The 18,882-nt window shown below is 40.9% G+C and overlaps 1 protein-coding gene across 3 annotated transcripts in view; it reads left to right on the forward strand.

The window, feature by feature from the left end:
• LOC126250536 (uncharacterized) overlaps window positions 1-18,882 on the forward strand; it is an 83,633-nt gene that overhangs the window by 43,386 nt on the left and 21,365 nt on the right. For all 3 annotated transcript variants that reach the window (XM_049951568.1, XM_049951567.1, XM_049951566.1), the window contains one exon: window positions 9,481-10,067. In XM_049951568.1, the coding sequence (XP_049807525.1) occupies window positions 9,481-10,067 (587 nt within the window). The remainder of the gene's footprint in view (window positions 1-9,480; window positions 10,068-18,882) is intronic.

Genomic DNA, 18,882 nt, shown 5'->3' on the forward strand with positions numbered 1-18,882 from the left:
TGACTCATTTATATTATAGTCAGAGGACACTAATCTTTTTCATTTTGTGAATTGCACAGTTTACATTTATGAACATAAGGCAAGGTGCCAATCTTTGCACCACTTCAAAATCTTGTCAAGGTCTGACTGAATATTCTATTGTGGGAATTTGAGCTGTGAGGCAAGAGCTGGGTGGAGTAGGGATGGACAGCATTGTTGCGGAGGTTTGGTGGGTGGCAGAGTACCATTGTGGGAGGAGTGAGAATTATAATGGGTAGGGTATTTGTCACTTTAGGGCACGAAGAGAGGTAGTCGAAACCCTGACGGAGAATGTTATTAAGTTGCTTGAGTCCTAGTAAGTGATCAGTCACAAGGGGAGTGTCCCTTTGTGGGCCAGATAGTGGGTATGTGGGAGGTGGTAGGTGACGAGAGACAAGGCACAGGAAATCTGTTTCTGTACAAGGTTGGGAGGGTAAGTGCGGTCTGTGAAGACCTTAGTGAGACCCTTGGTATATGTGGAGGGTAACTGCTCTTCACTACAGAAATGACACATATGTGTGGCTAATCTGTAAAGGACTTCTTGGTATGGAACAGATGGTAGCTGTCAAAATAGTGGCAGTATCGTTGGTGGTTGATTGGTTATTGGACAGAGGTACTGTTGTAGCCATCTTTGAGGTGGAGTTCAGCATCGATGAAGGCAGCCTGCGTGGTTGAGGAGGTGCAGGTGAAACGAATGGGGAGAAGGTGTTGAGGTTCCATAGGAATGTGGATAGTGTGTCACCCTCGGTCCAGGTCACAAAGATATCGTCACTGAATCTGAACCAGGTGAGGGGTTTGGGATTCTGGGTGGTTAGGAAGGATTCTTCTAAATGATCCATGAATAGGTTGGCATGGGATGGTGTCATGCGGGTGCCCATTGCTGCACCATGGATAAGTTTGTAGGTGATGCCTTAGAAGGAAAACTAACTGTGCGTGAGGATATAGTTGGTTGTGGTTACCAGGAAGGAGGTTGTAGGTTTGAAGTCAGGCAGGCATTGAGAAAGTTAGTGTTCATTAGTGGCAAGGCCATGGGCCTTGAGGGTGGTTGGTTCAGAGGAAGGATGCTGTGTGGTAAAGGAACAGGAACATTGGAGGAAGTAGTTGGTGTCTTTTCATATAGGATGGTAGGTTATGGCTTATGGGCTGAAGGTGTTGGTCTATGATCACAGGGATTCTCTCAGTGGGGGCACAGCAACCACTAGGCTGCCCAGGGTGGTTGGGTTTATGGACTTCCAGAAGCATGTAGAAGGTAGGCATGTAGGGAGTGTTGGGGATGGGGAGAGGGAATTCTCATGCTGTGCAATCCCGAATTCCTGCAACCCATCCCTCACCCTGAAACTCTTGCCATCCAGAAACTAGACCAGCATGCACAATGCCATCTCAAAGAACTATGAAACCTGTTCACCTTCTATTCCCACCTTGGACTGCCTTTATTCACCACCTCTACAAGTGTCTCCAAGCCATCACCAAAACCCCTCATAGCTGATAAACCATGCCTCTCAGATTTACTACAGCACACTCCCAGAAACAGCCTCCTTCCACCATACAGAATCCAGAACCCAAACAGACCCAAAACACTTTCATGAAACTTTCCTCCGAAAGCCTAAGCCCTGCAGAAGTATCAGTCCTTTCCAGAGGCCATACCTCTTGCCCCACTCCGAAATTCAATCATACTGGACTTGATAAATTAGGATTATACACCGTAGGTGGTGGTGTCTTCATTGCAGTTGACAAAAATATTGTGTCTACTGAGGTCGAAGTAGTGTGTGATTGTGAAGTTATCTAGAGTGTGATTGTGAAGTTATCTGGACACATTTAACAGGGCTAGGGGAAATAAAGTTAATTGTTGGGTGTTATTACCGGCCACCAGGTTCCACCATGACAGTTCTAGACTCATTCAAAGGGAGTCTAAATTCTGTATCGCAGAAGTACCCGGATCATGCTATATTAGTCGGAGGCGAGTTCAACCTACCTAGTATAGACTGGGATGTCTATGGATTCATTACAGGTGGTACAGACAAGCCGTCATGTGAATTACTTTTGAACACATTATCCGAAAACTGTCTTGAGCAGCTAAATTGACAGCCAATGCGTAATGGAAATATTTTAGATCTGGTAGCCACGAACAGGCCAGACCTCATCGATGGTGTCATTGTTGAGACAGGGATTAGTGATCATGATGATGTCATTACAACTATGGTTACGAAAGTTAAAAAGTCTGTCAAGAAGGCTAGGAGAGTATTCTTACTAGAAAGAGCAGATAAGCAGTTGTTAACATCCCACTTAGTAAATGAATCGACTTCATTTACTTCCGGTACGATGGATGTGGAAGAATTATAGGCAAATTTTAAACACACTTTAAATCACGCATTGGACAAGTATGTGCTGAAAAAGTGGGTTACGGACGGAAAAGACCCACTGTAGTTTAACAGCACAATTCGGAGAATGCTCAGGAAGCAAAGGCAGTTGCACTCGCAGTACAAGAAAGATCGGGAGAATGAGGACAGACAAAAGTTAGTAGAGATTCGTGCTGCTGTAAAAAGAGTGATGCGCGAAGCATTCAGCCACTACCACCGTCATACCTTAGCAAAAGATCTTGCTGAAAACCCAAGGAAATTCTGGTCTTACGTAAAATTGGTAAGCAGATCGAAGGCTTCCATCCAGTCACTCACTGATCAGTCTGGCCTGGCAATGGAAGACAGCAAAATGAAAGCTGAAATTTTAAATTTAGCATTTGAAAAATCTTTCACACAGGAGGATCGTACAGATTCCCGTATGGAGGACATAGTGATAGACATCCCTGGGGTTGTGAAGCAGCTGAATGAGTTGAAAGTAAATAAATCGCCATGTCCTGATGGGATTCCAATTCGGATTTAGAGAGAGTACTCTACTGCATTGGCTCCTTACTTAGCTTGCATTTACCGCAAATCTCTTGCCCAGTGTAAAGTCCCGAGCGACTGGAAAAAAGCGCAGGTGACACCTGTATATAAGAAGGGTAGAAGGACAGATCCTCAAAATTACAGACCAATATCCTTAACATCGGTTTGTTGCAGGATTCTCGAACATATTCTCAGTTCGAAAATAAGAATTTCCTTGAGACAGAGAAGTTGCTGTCCATGCATCAGCACAGCTTTAGAAAGCATCGCTCCTGCGAAACGCAACTCGCCCTTTTTTCACGATATCTTGCGAACCATGGATGAAGGGTATCAGATGGATGCCATATTCCTTGGCTTCCGGAAAGCGTTTGACTCGGTGCCCCACTGCAGACTCCTAACTAAGGTACGAGCATATGGGATTGGTTCCCCAGTATGTGAGTGGCTGGAAGACTTCTTAAGTAATGGAACCCAGTACGTTGTCCTCGATGGTGAGTGTTCATCGGAGGTGAGAGTATCATCTGGAGTGCCCCAGGGAAGTGTGGTAGGTCCGCTGTTGTTTTCTATCTACATAAATGATCTTTTGGATAGGGTGGATAGCAATGTGCGTCTGTTTGCTGATGATGCTGTGGTGTACGGGAAGGAGTCGTCGTTGAGTGACTGTAGGAGGATACAAGATGACTAGGACAGGATTTGTGATTGGTGTAAAGAATGGCAGCTAACTCTAAATATAGATAAATGTAAATTAATGCAGATGAATAGGACGAAGAATCCTGTAATGTTTGAATACTCCATCAGTAGTGTAGCGCTTGACACAGTCACGTCGATTAAATATTTGGGCATAACATTGCAGAGCAATATGAAGTGGGACAAGCATGTAATGGCACTTGTGGGGGAAGGCAGATAGTCGTCTTCGGTTCATTGGTAGAATTTTGGGTAGATGTGGTTCATCTGTAAAGGAGACCGCTTATAAAACACTAATACGACCTATTCTTGAGTACTGCTCGAGCATTTGGGATCCCTATCAGGTTGGATTGAGGGAGGACATAGAAGCAGTTCAGAGGTGGGCTGCTAGATTTGTTACTGGTAGGTTTGATCATCACGCGAGTGTAACGGAAATGCTTCAGGAACTCGGGTGGGAGTCTCTAGACGAAAGGAGGCATTCTTTTCGTGAATCGCTACTGAGGAAATGTAGAGAACCAGCATTTGAGGCTGACTGCAGTACAATTTTACTGCCGCCAACTTACATTTCGCGGAAAGACCACAAAGATAAGATAAGAGAGATTAGGGCTTGTACAGAGGCTTATAGGCAGTCATTCTTCCCTTGTAATGTTTGGGAGTGGAACAGGGAGAAAAGATGCTAGTTGTGGTACGAGGTACCCTCCGCCATGCACCGTTTGGTGGATTGCGGAGTATGTATGTAGATGTAGATGTAGATAAATACCCCTTCTCTCTTTCTTCTGGTCCCTATAGTGGAAACATTTTTTCACCATCAACCCTACCCATAAGAATCAATTCAAAAGCAATTTGAACCATGCCTGACTCATTTCATCCATCCATCCATCCATCCATCCATGATCCACCCCCACTGCCTACAAATCACCTCCTTTTAACATTACACAATGTCCAGAATGAATTTTTCACTTTGCAGAAGTGTAAGCTCTGAAATAAAACTTCCTGGCAGATTAAAAGGACCAAAACTCAAACTTTGGGCCTTTGCCTTTCACAGTCAAGTGCTCTACCTCCTGAGCTACCCAAGCGCGACTCACAACCTGTCCTCATAGCTTAATTCTGCCAGTACTTCATCTCCTACCTACAAAACTTTAGAGAAGTTCTCCTGCGAAACATCGTTGAAGAAGGGACATTGTGGAGACATAGTTTAGCCACAGCCTGGGGGATTGTTTTCAGAATAAAATTTTCACTATGTAGCAAAGAATGCACTGATACGAAATTTCCTGGCATATAAAAATTGCACACTCTGGTGTAAATTGGAAAATTCATTCTTGAAACATCCCTCAGGCTGTGGCTAAGCCATGTCTTCGCAATATCCTTTTCTTCACAGTATCTACATCTACATTTATACTCTGCAAGCCACCCTATGGTGTGTGGCGGAGGGCACTTTACGTGCCACTGTCATTACCTCCCTTTCCTGTTCCAGTCGCGTATGGTTTGCAGGAAGAACGACTGCCGCAAAGCCTCCGTGCGCGCTCGAATCTCTCTAATTTTAAATTCGTGATCTCCTCAGGAGGTATAAGTAGGGGCAAGCAATATATTCGATACCTCATCCAGAAACACACCCTCTCGAAACCTGGATGGCAAGCTACACCGTGATGCTGAATGCCTCTCTTGCAGAGTCTGCCACTTGAGTTTGCTAAACATCCGTAACGCTATCACGCTTACCAAATAACCCTGTGACAAAACACGCCGCTCTTCTTTGGATCTTCTCTATCTCCTCTGTCAACCTGACCTGGTACGTATCCCACACTGATGAGCAATACTCAAGTATAGGTCAAAAGAGTGTTTTGTAAGCCACCTCCTTTGTTGGTGGACTTCATTTTCTAAGGACTCTCCCAATGAATCTCAACCTGGCACCCGCCTTACCAACAATTAATTTTATATGATCATTCCACTTCAAATTGTTCCGTACACATACTCCCAGATATTTTACGGAAGTAACTGCTACCAGTGTTTGTTCCGCTACCATACAATCATACAGTAAAGGATCCTTCTTTCTATGTATTCGCAATACATTACATTTGTCTATGTTAAGGGTCAGTTGCCACTCCCTGCACCAAGTGCCTATCCGCTGCAGATCTCCCTGCATTTCGCTGCAATTTTCTAATGCTGCAGTTTCTTTGTCTACTACAGCATCATCCGCGAAAAGCCACATGGAACTTACGACACTATCTACTAGGTCATTTATACATATTGTGAAAAGCAATGGTCCCATAACACTCCCCTGTGGCACGCCAGAGGTTACTTTAACATCTGTAGACATCTCTCCATTGAGAACAACATGCTGTGTTCTGTTTGCTAAAAACTCTTCAATCCAGCCACACAGCTGGTCTGATATTCGGTAGGCTCTTACTTCCAGGAGTATTATCCCTGCAAGTTTCACAGGATTTCTTCTGTGATAGGTAGGAGATGAGGTACTGGCAGAAGTAAAGCTATCAGGACAGGTCTGAGTTGTTCTTAGTAGCTAAGTTGGTAGAACACCTGTGCGTAGTTTTAATCTTCCAGATTGTTTTATTTCAGAATTTCTTAACATTATACTTTGCCTCACCATAATTCCCCAAAGCCCTCAACATGGATACTAACCTTACATCTGCAGAAAGAACCCCAGAACACCACTTAAAAACTCATCCTGACTGTATAATCTTAACCTGCCGACAAAGGCTCGACCTCTTTGATTCGAACCTAGCAGAGGAACTCCTCCAGCTGTCAGATTCTGCCACAGTGACTCCAGTCCACAAACCTAACAGTATATACAATCCCTCAACTTCTTAGGTCCAACACTAACTTTCTCAATGCCTGACTGACTCCAAACCTACAACACCCTTCCTGGTAACCATGACCAACTACATCCTCACTCACGGTTACTTCTCCTTCTAAGGCATCACCTTCAAACAAATCCATGGTTCAGCAATGGGCACCCACATGACACCATCCTATGCCAACCTATTCTTGTGTCATCTAGAGGAATCCTCCCTAACCACCCAGAACCCCAAACCTCTCACCTGGCTCTGATTCACTGATGAAATCTTCGTGATTTGGACTGAGGGTGACACCGTATCATACACCTCCAGAGCCTCAACATTTCCTCCCCCATTCACTTCATGTGGTCCACCTCAACCGAACAAGCCACCTTCATCAATGTAGACCGACACTCCATGGATGGCTACATTAGTAGCTCCATCCATATCAAATCTCCCAACCACGAGCAGTACCTCCACTCTGACAGCTGCCACCTGTGTCACGCCAAGAAGACCCTTCCATACTGCCTAGCCACTGTATTCGCTGCATCTGTGGTGATGAGCAGTCCCCCTCTAAATATACCAAGGGTCTCACTGAGGTCTTCACCACGGACCACAGTTACTTCATTCCCCCTCCGCCCCCCCCCCCCCCCCAACCTTGTACAGAAGCAAATCTCCCATGCCTTGTCTTTCCAGTCACCTATCACCTCCCCCACACTCATCTCTGGCCACAAGGCCACAAAGGAGCACTCCCCTCACGACTCAGCACCACCCAAGACTACAGCATCTGAATCACATTCTCCACCAGGGTCTTGACCACCTCCCGTCATGCCCTGATGTAAGGAATATCCTATCCACTATCCTTCCTACCCCTCTGAAAGTGGTATTCTGCAATATTCTTGTTCATCCTTACTCCACCCCTGCTCCCAAACCCTTACCTCAAGGCTCAAATTCCTGCAATAGAAATAAAAACAGTATCTACCCCATACACCACCACCACCACCGCCACCACCACCACCACCACCACCACCACCACCAACCCATTCACAGGTATCCTATCAAAGTTAGGGTGGCCTGTGAAAGCAGTCATGTGACTTACAAACTGAGCTGCAGCCACTGTCACACTTTGTATGTGAGCTTGACCACTAACAAGCTCTCTGTCCACATGAATGACCACCACCAAACTGTTGTGAAGAGACAGTTGCTGAACATCCTGCCCAACGCAATGTGCTTTACTTCAATGATTGTTTCACAGCCTGTGCCATCTGGGTCCTCCCTATCAAACCCACCTTTTCTGAACTGCACAGGTGGAAACTGTGCCTGCATTACATACCACTTTCCCGTAATCCTCGTCCTCAACCTTTTCTTGTCCATGTCCTTCACCCACCTACCTCCTTCCCTGCTCCCACCCAAGCACTGCCTCTCTTTCCCTTCTCTACTTCTCAATGCCCCTTCCCTCTCCCCAAACCTCCCAACTGCACCTAGCTGTAATGGTACTTTGACTTCCGCGCCTCCGCCAATACAAAGGTATAATTTACGATCGCGCACGCAGAAGAGCGCTGCGCCAGCGACCGATTTTTATAAATAATTTTTGTTCGTCTTTTTACTTTTGCGTAGGTTTTTGTTTTTAACAACTAATTGATTAGACACTCTCTCTCTTGTCTTCATACAAAAGACATGTATTTTTCGGCGATGTGTTGAATGTGCTTTTGGGTGGAAATTAAAATTACATTACAAAGCGAGGTTGTTTCAATAGTGATTCGAGGTGGTTATCGCCAAATTTGTAAATTGATCATGACAGTGACAACTTGAAGTTTTCAACAGACGGAGAAAAGTGAAAGACGGGTCGTCCTACAAGAGAAATTAGGAGGACAGCCATGAAGACTATATTGTAATTAATATTGCGTATCTAACAAGATTATAAGGTCAATTTCAATTAGTTTTCTGATGCTATTTCCGTACAGTCGCTTTTTGTAGTGTTGCCGACCCGGTCTGCCATGCACGGTCAAATTACAGCACTATCTCAATCAATAGTAAGTCCGCCTTATCCGTAACTGAAACCACCAAAATTCAAGATATCAATCAGATTTTCTATTTTATATTTTTCACGGCAGAACCCCAAGGAAAAGGAAACACTACATAGCGACCCTATCCTGTTTTCACCACATTCTTGTAAGGTCCCACAGGCAGCACTACACCTTCCCCCACCATTACCCAGCTATCCCACCCCCTCACTGCTCCAGCCTTCTTACCCTTCTACTACAGAAGGTCTCTTGACCAAAAGCTCAAATATTTGAAAACAAAGTAATTACACCTCATCAGCCACTTCTACAATACATGAGAATACTTGGACTCAAGAAGGTAAATTCTGCTTTAATCTAATATTTGTATTGGTTAAAAGTGATTTTGCCAATGTGTAAATAGCTGATTGAGGTCTGTGTAATGCTACACAAATGTTTTGTTTGAAGTATTAAATGAAAATAGCAGGTGAATCTTCTTTCTCATCCACTAATATAGGAGAGAATCCTAGATTGAAAGAGACACTCTGATTGGTCAGATGGATGTTTATAAACAACATCCTTTTGTGGATGACTTGTCTCTTTAGGATTTTGCTGATGCCTTTTAACCTGCTGTCTGTTTTACTTACAAGAAAGTTTGTTGTCATTTCCCTTCAAACCATTGCATGTAGGTACTCCTGACTGAATTCAGTGATTGGCCATTGATAGCTTAGTCGAATAGCGTATTTGTGCCTTACATTTCTTTATGACATAAAATAAATGTTGTTATCTGCTATGTCCTGATTCAAAGCAAATGAAATGAAGTTGTCATAAAAAAACAAATCAAAGTATTTATTTTTGCTGTTATGCTGAACGGACTTGTATCCCCATTTGGAATGCAGATGATTAATGTGCAGAAATCTGTGCATATATATGGAATTGTGTACTTGGAGCTTTCTTTCAAGTTACATTATTAGGCACTATACATTACATTATTATACACGGTATTTATTTTGTGTATAACAGAAGATTAAGTAAATGCTTTTCAGAATGTTGCTGCTTGGTAATATAAATGTTGTTTTATATTTTCTAATTGTTATATGCTATTGTACATTTCAGATGCAACTGCAGCAATTTTGCTGCACACAGAGACAATTGATGTTCTGCTTAGCAGGAAGAAATTAACCAAAGAAGTACTGTTTAAATACTTGCATGATAGACAGCAAAGTGTCTCTTTGAGTGAGCCTAAGGATAAGCTTAGAAAACGCATTTTGCAACTCTTGGGTATAAGTAAAAAAAGAACTACTGTGAGGTTTGAAACTGGTAATTATAACTGTGAGAACAGATCTGATGATTCTGGAGCTGGTTCTGATGTCTCAGGCTCAGAAGACTGTGACGGAAGAGGTGGAGACAGTCATCACTATGGTTTGGAGCTTCACAATTATTCAAATCCACTGTCAGACTCTACAGGTGTTCCAAACGTTGTGCAGGATACAGGTACATACCAGGATCCCACAGTAACTACTGATGCAGTGTGCCATATGAGTGGAGATAATAGAATAGCTGTTCAGGCAAACTTTCCTATCACCGAATTCAGTCAGCAGTTTGTGACCTGGTTCTATAAACTTCTGAATGCTGGTGGTGTTGGGGAAGAACACTTTTGGGCAGATGCAGCAGCAGAAATGTTGTTATTGCCAGGAGAGCAGGTAATGTTCTAAAATATATGCGAATATGATATCTGCATACATCAATATATGTAACTCATACCGCAGAAGTGTAAATGCTTTTTTTGTTTGTAAAATGTGTATTGCTCTGAATCTTCTAATTGATTTATTCCACACTAATGCAAGTTAGCTATCTTTTGATTTATCCATTTAGATAGTTCATTCAAGTTGCAGAATCTGTAACAGGGAAGGGCGCAAGTGACAGTGGTACAATAGGTGACCTCCACATCTCTTGCAAAATATACATGTATTTAGAAATATAAATACTGTAGCTACCAGAGTAGAGATGTTTTGTATTTACTGCATAGATTGTGCTCAAGACAATGAGAACCTAAGATATTTTGTCTGCAGTATTAGCATTCATTCTGTTACACGTGGCTTACATTACATTACTGTTAATGTGTACTGAAATTTCACCTGAGAGGATGTTCAAAAGATGTTGACATCCAAGCTGTAATGGAATAGAAGGCAGTGCTCGGGTGGGAGCAGGGAATGGAGTAGGTGGGTGAAGGACATGGACAAGCGAAGGTTGAGGACGAGGATTACGGGAATGTTGTATGTAATACAGGCACAGTTTCCACAGTTGCTTTCAGCAAATGATGTTCCATAGGAACAATCTATTTTTGCTGAAGCAACAAATCTGCTCTGCACATAAGCCACAATGAATTGTAGCTGAACATTGTATAGGAATACTAAAGTGAAAAATTAGAACTAAAATAAAAAATTTGAAGTGCCAGTTAGAAATGTTAGGTGTTAGTACACTACAAGATATCCGGTTTCAGCTAAATATGATGGGAATGCAAGGAAAACATGTTTTCTCTAATCCATAAAACTAGATACAATACAGGAATTCACCTTTGAAGCCAGAATTCTTGATATTTAATTTTCAATTTTAGCTCTTCACTGGTGAACAATTCCATCAAGTCTTTCTGTGGTGTGATGAATCTGGTGTCTGTTGGTTTGAGATAGGTAGTATCCAATCTGGAATGATCACACAAAGGACATCATGAAATCTATTTTTAAAGTTTGTTTTAAGTGCTTCCAAATGTTGGCAATATATCACAATGCCAACTTTAGTTATATCACAGAGATAAGATTTGAAAAGTGATAGAATTATCTTTGACCTAAATTTTGTTTGTACAAGTCAAATTCTGGCATGAATATAGAAATAAGTTATTTTTGCTTTCATCAGCTCAAATCTTTTCCTTGAAGCTGTAGATTCATTTCGTTAAATTTGTTATACAGTAATATTAAAATTTAGTATATAAATCAGTTAAATAAACTGTTTCATTTTGAAACTTAAATAAATTTGTTCTTAAGGCGTCATCTTTGTTTCGAAAAACTGTCATAAAACAGTTTTAGAGATCATAAAATGTTTTTAGCCAGGTACTCTTTGATACCGAACAAACTTGTATGTGCAAAAGTAAACAATTGTAACCTTCATCATTTTCATCACAAAAATTTTGAAACAATCTATTATTGAGAGCATTGCATCTGACTTGTTAATTGTTCTAATTACATACTGTAGTTAACAGTAAAGGTCCACTAACCTTTCTTGCAACCAAATGTTATTGGTGAGTTATACTTTGTACGGCAACTACTCCAGGAACTGCCTTTTTGAAATATTAAATTGGTCTATGTGCTCACCCATCCATTCCTGGAGTATCAGGTTCTAAACTTTTTGCAAATAATGGTTCTTGTGAAGCTTTCTCATGTTTTATGAAATGAGGATGTAGAAGCAGTAGATGCATTACTTGGTAAAGTAGTTTTAAAGAAAACACTTTAGTAACCAAAAAATTCATATGGTTTCATTTCAGAAAACACAGTGGCAAATCATGGTCATTGGTAATTTCTTGTTTAAGGGTACCTCAGTGAAAACCATATTTCTAATACTGGACGTGATACTGTCACATCTTTTCTTCGAATCTGACATGGGTTGTCTTGTAAAATGAAAAATGATAAAAAAAAGAATCATCTGTGCCGTTGCAGGAACAAATGACTCTAATGAAATAAATTAATTTTTAAAATTTATGTAAATTATTTTATGAAAATTTACAATAATTTCTTGCAAATAACTATGGGAAATGCTTGTTTGTCAAAAACACATTATGATATCTTGGCTTTAAAATAGTAACAAGGATTATTATGGTGGAATTTTTTTTATCTGATCATAACTGTATTCAGATTATGCAACATTTTGCGATTCCCTTAAGCTTAAGGCTAATTATCTGTTATTAATAACTGTCCAATACACACAGAATGCAAGCACAACACACTGTACTCTGAAATGTTACTCAGAAACAGTTGATGAATGTCACTCAAGGACATACGCAACAAAAGTTTCACCAAATTGCATGTTATTTGACTTTAATGCCATCTGCTATCTCTCTCCCCAAACTCCATTTGTAATTCATGTTTACTCTATTTTAAATAGAAATACTTTCCTGGTGATTTTAGAGTACCTCAAAATCGGTAACCACAAAACAGAATTCTATCAAGAATTGTTGCATGAACCATCTGATAGGTTTTTTACAATTCCAAACAGGTTTAAGAAAAAAGAAAATAATTTCTACCAAGTTTGGGGCTGGTTGCTGCTGTTTCAGTTATAATCCTTACAATTATTGAACAGACAGTGGATGACAATCATTTCTTATTGCAGACAGGGCTATTGGCTATGTACCCAGTACTTTCACTTCTTGAAATAAGGGCAGACAGGAGTAAGAGATGTCCTCATTGGAACTAATGTCTACTGTATAGCAGCTGACACTTTCAGAATGGGTGCCAGTCAGCAACTGGAATGCTGTGTCATGTGGTGGGTCTTTTTGATCACCACCAACTGCTACAAGCCGTGGCGCATTCCGTGCATGTGGATAGCCCACTCTGTGTTTGATGTAGCCTCTAAGAGTGAACTCTTCATTGTTAACATAAATTATTGCTTTAAGGGAGCCTGGTTTGCATCTTTTATATGTAGTTCAATTACAGTTGTCAGCATGGCAAAATACTATTTGCTTATCCAACATGAATAGTAGGTTCAATGGTAGATTTCAATTTGCTTAAACTTGCACCATGTAGATTTTCCTGTAGGACAGTGGATCTGTGAAAATACTCAGTTAATACCCAAATATGATACATGTAGTTAAATTGTGCAGATTTAAATATTAAAGGTAGTACTAAACATTGTTACTTTGATCTGTAAATTGAATGATACACATTTAATAATGCTAAATATGCACACAATTATATCTGGCATATAGTTGTTGCAAATCCTCTGCACAGAGTAATTTCACATATATACAATACACTCATCAGCTAGCTAGTCTAGTGTCCCTTTTGTGTTTCCCTGTGCATGTACAGCACTGACCGGCAGAAATTCACCTGCAAATATTCCAACACATTAAAAAAAGATGAGCAGCATGGAAATAATTTGGCACTAACAATTAAATTCTTCAGATATTTGTGTGGTTTTTATTTTTATCCCCCTTACTCCCATAGCAATTTCAGGAAAAGAAAACATGGCTGGAACTCATAAGCATTTCATTAACCTGTCAAAATATGTAGATCCATTATTGCACATGTGTGTCAAGTGTTGTCATGACCACAGAAAAACTAAATATGGGTTGCCAGATGGGGATTTAAAACCACCATCCTCCTAAGTGTGAGTAGTCAGAGCTACATCCGTCACTGAATTTTCCATAATAAAGCATGAAATGCATCTTCAGTATGGGCAAGCTTTGTACAGAACATTAAATGTAGTAGCTGAGTAGTAGTATAGCCATAATCATAGAAAATACTTAAGTGATAAATTCGAAAATAATACTCAGCCTTTATGCACACTGTAATGAGTATAAACAAAGAAAAGGAAAACAGTAACGTGAACTCACATGTTCTAATCACCTGTGAATGAAGTTTAGCCATGTCTCCTTCTATGGTGTCTGATGAGTTTTATGTTATGAACACACCTGTCATACGAATATTTAGTAGACATAGCCCAGTATGTATGCCAAAATGGATAAACTAGGTTTGCAACGCTGAACATCAAATCTTCTTCGTCCACTGAGAATACTTGCATGAATTCTTGAGCTCTCTCCCTTTCTTATTCCACTACTGTGTTGCAACACTTACAGCTATGCAAGGAATAGCTAATATAATTTACCAATACATCTATTCTTAATAAAGACTGATCTTCCTTAAACAATATTTAGAACTATAACTTGAAAGATACATTAGGTAGTTTTTAATATTAATGAAAATTTTCAGCACATTCTTGTGATTATTGACCAAGGGTGGTGGCAGTTTATCCCCAACATCCTCACAATTTGCCATGGACCAGGAAAATCTGATCTCACTGGGACCCATTGGTGAGATGTATCTCACGCTCTGGACAAAGAGACTCACCACTGCCCATTCCTCTTTCATGAGTATTGTAATGCAATATCATGCTGTGTAGGGCTTCACTACAATCTTCACCTGGGGTCGCACTGTCAAGAGTGTCTTGTTGATAGATTCATGTTTAGTGAACAAGGAGCAGAACATGTGTTGCTTCACTGCTGTAGGATTGTTCCTAGCCATTGAACTGTTCTTAACGCCCCCAGTCCTTGCACACACTTCTCAGTGACTCCAGTCCTTGCACACACTTCTCAGTGACTCCAGTCCTTGCACACACTTCTCAGTGACTCCAGTCCTTGCACACACTTCTCAGTGAGAAGTGGTCGATGTACTGCAGTCATATGATCACTTCCTAAATGGGATGCATCGATCAAACCAAGGAGCACCTGAAAGTGAGCTTCCAAGCTGGTTGCTCAGAAAGGCAAACTGAATGGTGCACTGCATACTGGTTGGTTGAAAATAGTGACACCATCCAGGAATGAGTCCATCATATTACCAATACAGTCAGCCACACTGCTAATGCATCTGTGCCAAAGTCTTCTGGAAACCTGTGAGGCCAGCCTATTGCTTAATGGCATTCTTCATTCATGACTGTGTTAGGGTTCGTGTGCAGGCCATCTAGTGAGAATATCTCAATCATTCAGGTGACTAAAGCAAAATGCAGTTGTATAGTATACCAGAGCAAAAAGAGATGCTGGCAAAAGTTTCTGAGCCTTATCAACAATTTCACAAAACCAGTGGATATATAGGAAGCCACAAGGAGAAGTTTGAAGAGAAAAATAGGAGATTCATGTTTAATGCAGTAATGAAGAATGGTTGCTTTCTGAGCAGCAAGAGAGAAATAGTGCAGACTGTGGCAGAGCATTTTATTCAAACCACCACCAGCAGGATCTGGCTTTCCCTCACCAGTGAATGACTGTTGACAAAGGTAGTTGTGAGGTTTACTGTTTTTCATTTTCTGTGTTGGAGTTGGATTTGACATTGTCTGCTGCAGCTAACACAGGTCCATGGCTTGACAAAATCCTTCATATATTTTTTTTTCTTTTGGACTGTCACTGTTATTACTAAGGAAGTCTTCATAAAATTTGTTAACTTAATTTGGCAGACAGGACAGTTGCCTAATTCATGGAAGGAAGCTATTTTAATTCCCATCCTTAAATCAGGGAGACACAAGATGTGCCTAAGCATCTATCATAGTGTTGCCATCGCCATCTGCAAGGGAAAGATTGAGAAGTGGATGGTCAACCACAGTTACTGTGTCACTTTGTGTCGTTTCAAGAGGTACCACTTCATCTTTGATAACCTTATTCTGCTAGAGGCTTCCATAAAACAGGATTTCCTAAGCAAGCAACACCTATTAGGCATCTCTTTCAGATTTGGAAAGGTCTGATAATAGTTAAAAGCATATTGTTCATATACACCTCCACACATGGAGCTTCTAGAGACATCCATGTGTTTTTTATTTATGTATTATTCTTTTCATTTATTTTTATTTTTGTCTTTTCTCTCCCCATGTTATGTTAGATATTGACTCGTACATTCAGTTAGATAATTTTTACACCGCCTGACATCAAGAAGGAGAAGAGAAACTTAATAGGCTGAGAGAATTTGAGATGCTATTTCAGTGATTACAGTGTTGAGTCAGATTTACATAGAACTTGGCAGTATAGGCTTACTTATCAGTTTGACATTGCATGCACTTCTGACCTGGATGCATGCACTGACTCAGGGGGGAAGAGTGTGTTAAAGCCATTGTATCTTCTTCTGACGCAAGCTGGCCCACAACTGTTGTAACTGGTCCTTGATGTCCTTTTACTGCCACTGAGATGGAGTTGACATCCGAGCTGGACCCACACATTTCCTATTGGTTAGTGATCAGGTGATTTTGTTGTCACCAGAGTACCTCAACATAACACAGACAGTTCATAAAGACCTATGCCATTAGTGGATGTGCGTTGTGCTGTTGAAAACTGGCACCACAATACTGAACGACCAGTGGTGTGGAATGTCACAGAATTACTTTTTCTCAAGTTGCAGGTGCAGATGTGAATGAGTTAAGATTTGCTTGGTGCACAATAGATATTCACCCTTATGCTGATAAGACATGGTTGACTGGGACCTTGAGGGCAAATATGTCTTCCCTCTCATTCTCATGTGTCCTTCTGTTTGAAACAGAAAGGCCAAAGTTTAGTATCTAACAGACAATTTAACATTAAAAACACAATCAGCACTACAGATCCACTTTCACTAAAATAACTTTAAGTCTATCCATTTTGCACCACTTGCCCATATTGTTTATATTTACCAGAGATGCTGTCATCATGATATCTAAATAGACTCCACAACGAGGCTCCTTCCAAACTGTCTCAGGTGCTGATAGCACGGCCTCACATGAGTACACAGCTTCTCTGTGTCCTTCACAATGATCACTCAACATTTGGGACCATCCATGCTGCTCTGTATATATCCTACCAATCCTGGTAAAAACACCGATTCACTCTTGTGGCCAGTGTCACAGAGAATTGCAACTCCAGTCATTCATATACACGCCAATGGTGTGTACATGTTCGAAGTTGCAAAGTTACCTTAACAGCCGACCATGCCTTCTGGGTGCTTCACTTTTTTTGTCAGGCAGTGTACAAGACACTGGTGCCACTCAAGGTTGCTTTTTAAGGGTGATAATAGCTACTTATAATATTACATTCACAGTATAAATCTCTATCCAGTGCTCTTTATTGGTGGACAACTTTTCAATTTTTAGTTCATTTTCCGGGATTGTTCTCTGCCATTGATCTGTTCATAACCTCTCTGACGCTTGCACACACTACTCAGTGCGAAGTGGTTGATGAATTGCAGTCCAGTGACCATTTCCCAAGTGGGATTCATCTACCAGATGTTGTGTTGTCAGTCTTGTAGCAAATAGTTGTCAGTGGCAGATGACTGTTAGAAAGCTGAACAAATATTTACTAAAACAGGAATTAAGTTTTAAACGGAAAAATCCGAGTCTGGTGTTTGAACTGTTAGTATTGCACTTTTAATCTTCCTGAATTAAAATTTAACATTCAAAGCCACACGTTTGATCAGAAGTTTACATATCTGGCACCCATGCTCCTCCAAAGCATATATCCCTGCAAGCCATATTGTTGGCCACCTGTTCAGAGTTGCTTTTCAGTAATTGTTGATGAGCACTGTGGCCTTTTGGTATCCAGTCAAAGAACCATATTTTAGAACTGAGTATGGTAAATACAAGATGCTATATACAACTTCCCATAATACGTCAATAAATAAAATTATGCTTTAACTGGATGTTATTCACCACCATTATCTTCAAAGTAGTCCCTTTGGGAGTGCATACACTGCTCTCAATGGTTTCTCCATGAACTGTAAGCTCCCTGGAATGCTTCTTATATCAGGCAGTTTAATACCACTTTCTGCTTGAATCTCCTTAGTTGTGTGAAATTTTTGGCATGTTAGCTGGAGTTTCATCCTGTGAAATAAAAAAATTAACTCAGTGCCACTACTGCTGAAAAACAGCAGTGCCCCCCCCCCCCCACCCTTTGAACCATCCTTTGAAACTCGCGGATGATCAGTGCAGTGTGTGACATCATATTGTTATGATGGAGAAACCAGTTGACCATGCATCACTTTCCCAGACATTGTCTCTTACATCCTCCCCCAGAACATCACAGTAGAACACTTCATTGATGGATTGATGAGGAGGGATGAACTCCTTACAGACAGTTCCTACCATGTTGTAGAAACAGGTGGCCATGGATTTCACATTATTCTTCACATGCCGGACTTTCTTTTGGGGGAGGGGGAGAGTATAATGGGTTTTTCCATTGTGACAGCTGCTTGGTTTTGGGTTCATACCCATAACCCTAGATTTCATCACCAACAATAACCATTGAAAGATAGTCTGCTTCACTTTCTTGAAGTTCTCTGCAGACTTGCATGTGTTTCTGTCATTCCTGTCGCTGAGAATTTGCGATACAAACTTTGTGGCAATTCATTGCATCTCCAGTTTGCTGGACAATATCCTCAGACACTTCTTGTAAGACAGCTCCTCTATATTGTATATGTCCTGGATGGTCTGACTACAATGTACCAGCACCATATTCCAAACAGCTCCAACATTTTTAGGAGTTATGCTAGGTGATGGCCATCCTGAATGGGGGTCATTTTCAAATGATGTTCTGTAATCTTGAAAATGTTGGACCTGGTCATGATTTTGACTGTGACCTACTGCGTCTACTCCAAATGCTTGCTTCAACATATATGTTTCTGCAGTTTATGCACAGGCATCACTCCCAGACACCTGTCATCATCAGTTTCACAAGACACACAACACATGACAATGAGAAATGCCCATAAAAACTAAACACGACCACCTAGCACAAAAACCACGTGA

Source organism: Schistocerca nitens, chromosome 1 (genome assembly GCF_023898315.1).
Source record: "Schistocerca nitens isolate TAMUIC-IGC-003100 chromosome 1, iqSchNite1.1, whole genome shotgun sequence".
NCBI classification, from domain to species: Eukaryota; Metazoa; Arthropoda; class Insecta; order Orthoptera; family Acrididae; genus Schistocerca; species Schistocerca nitens.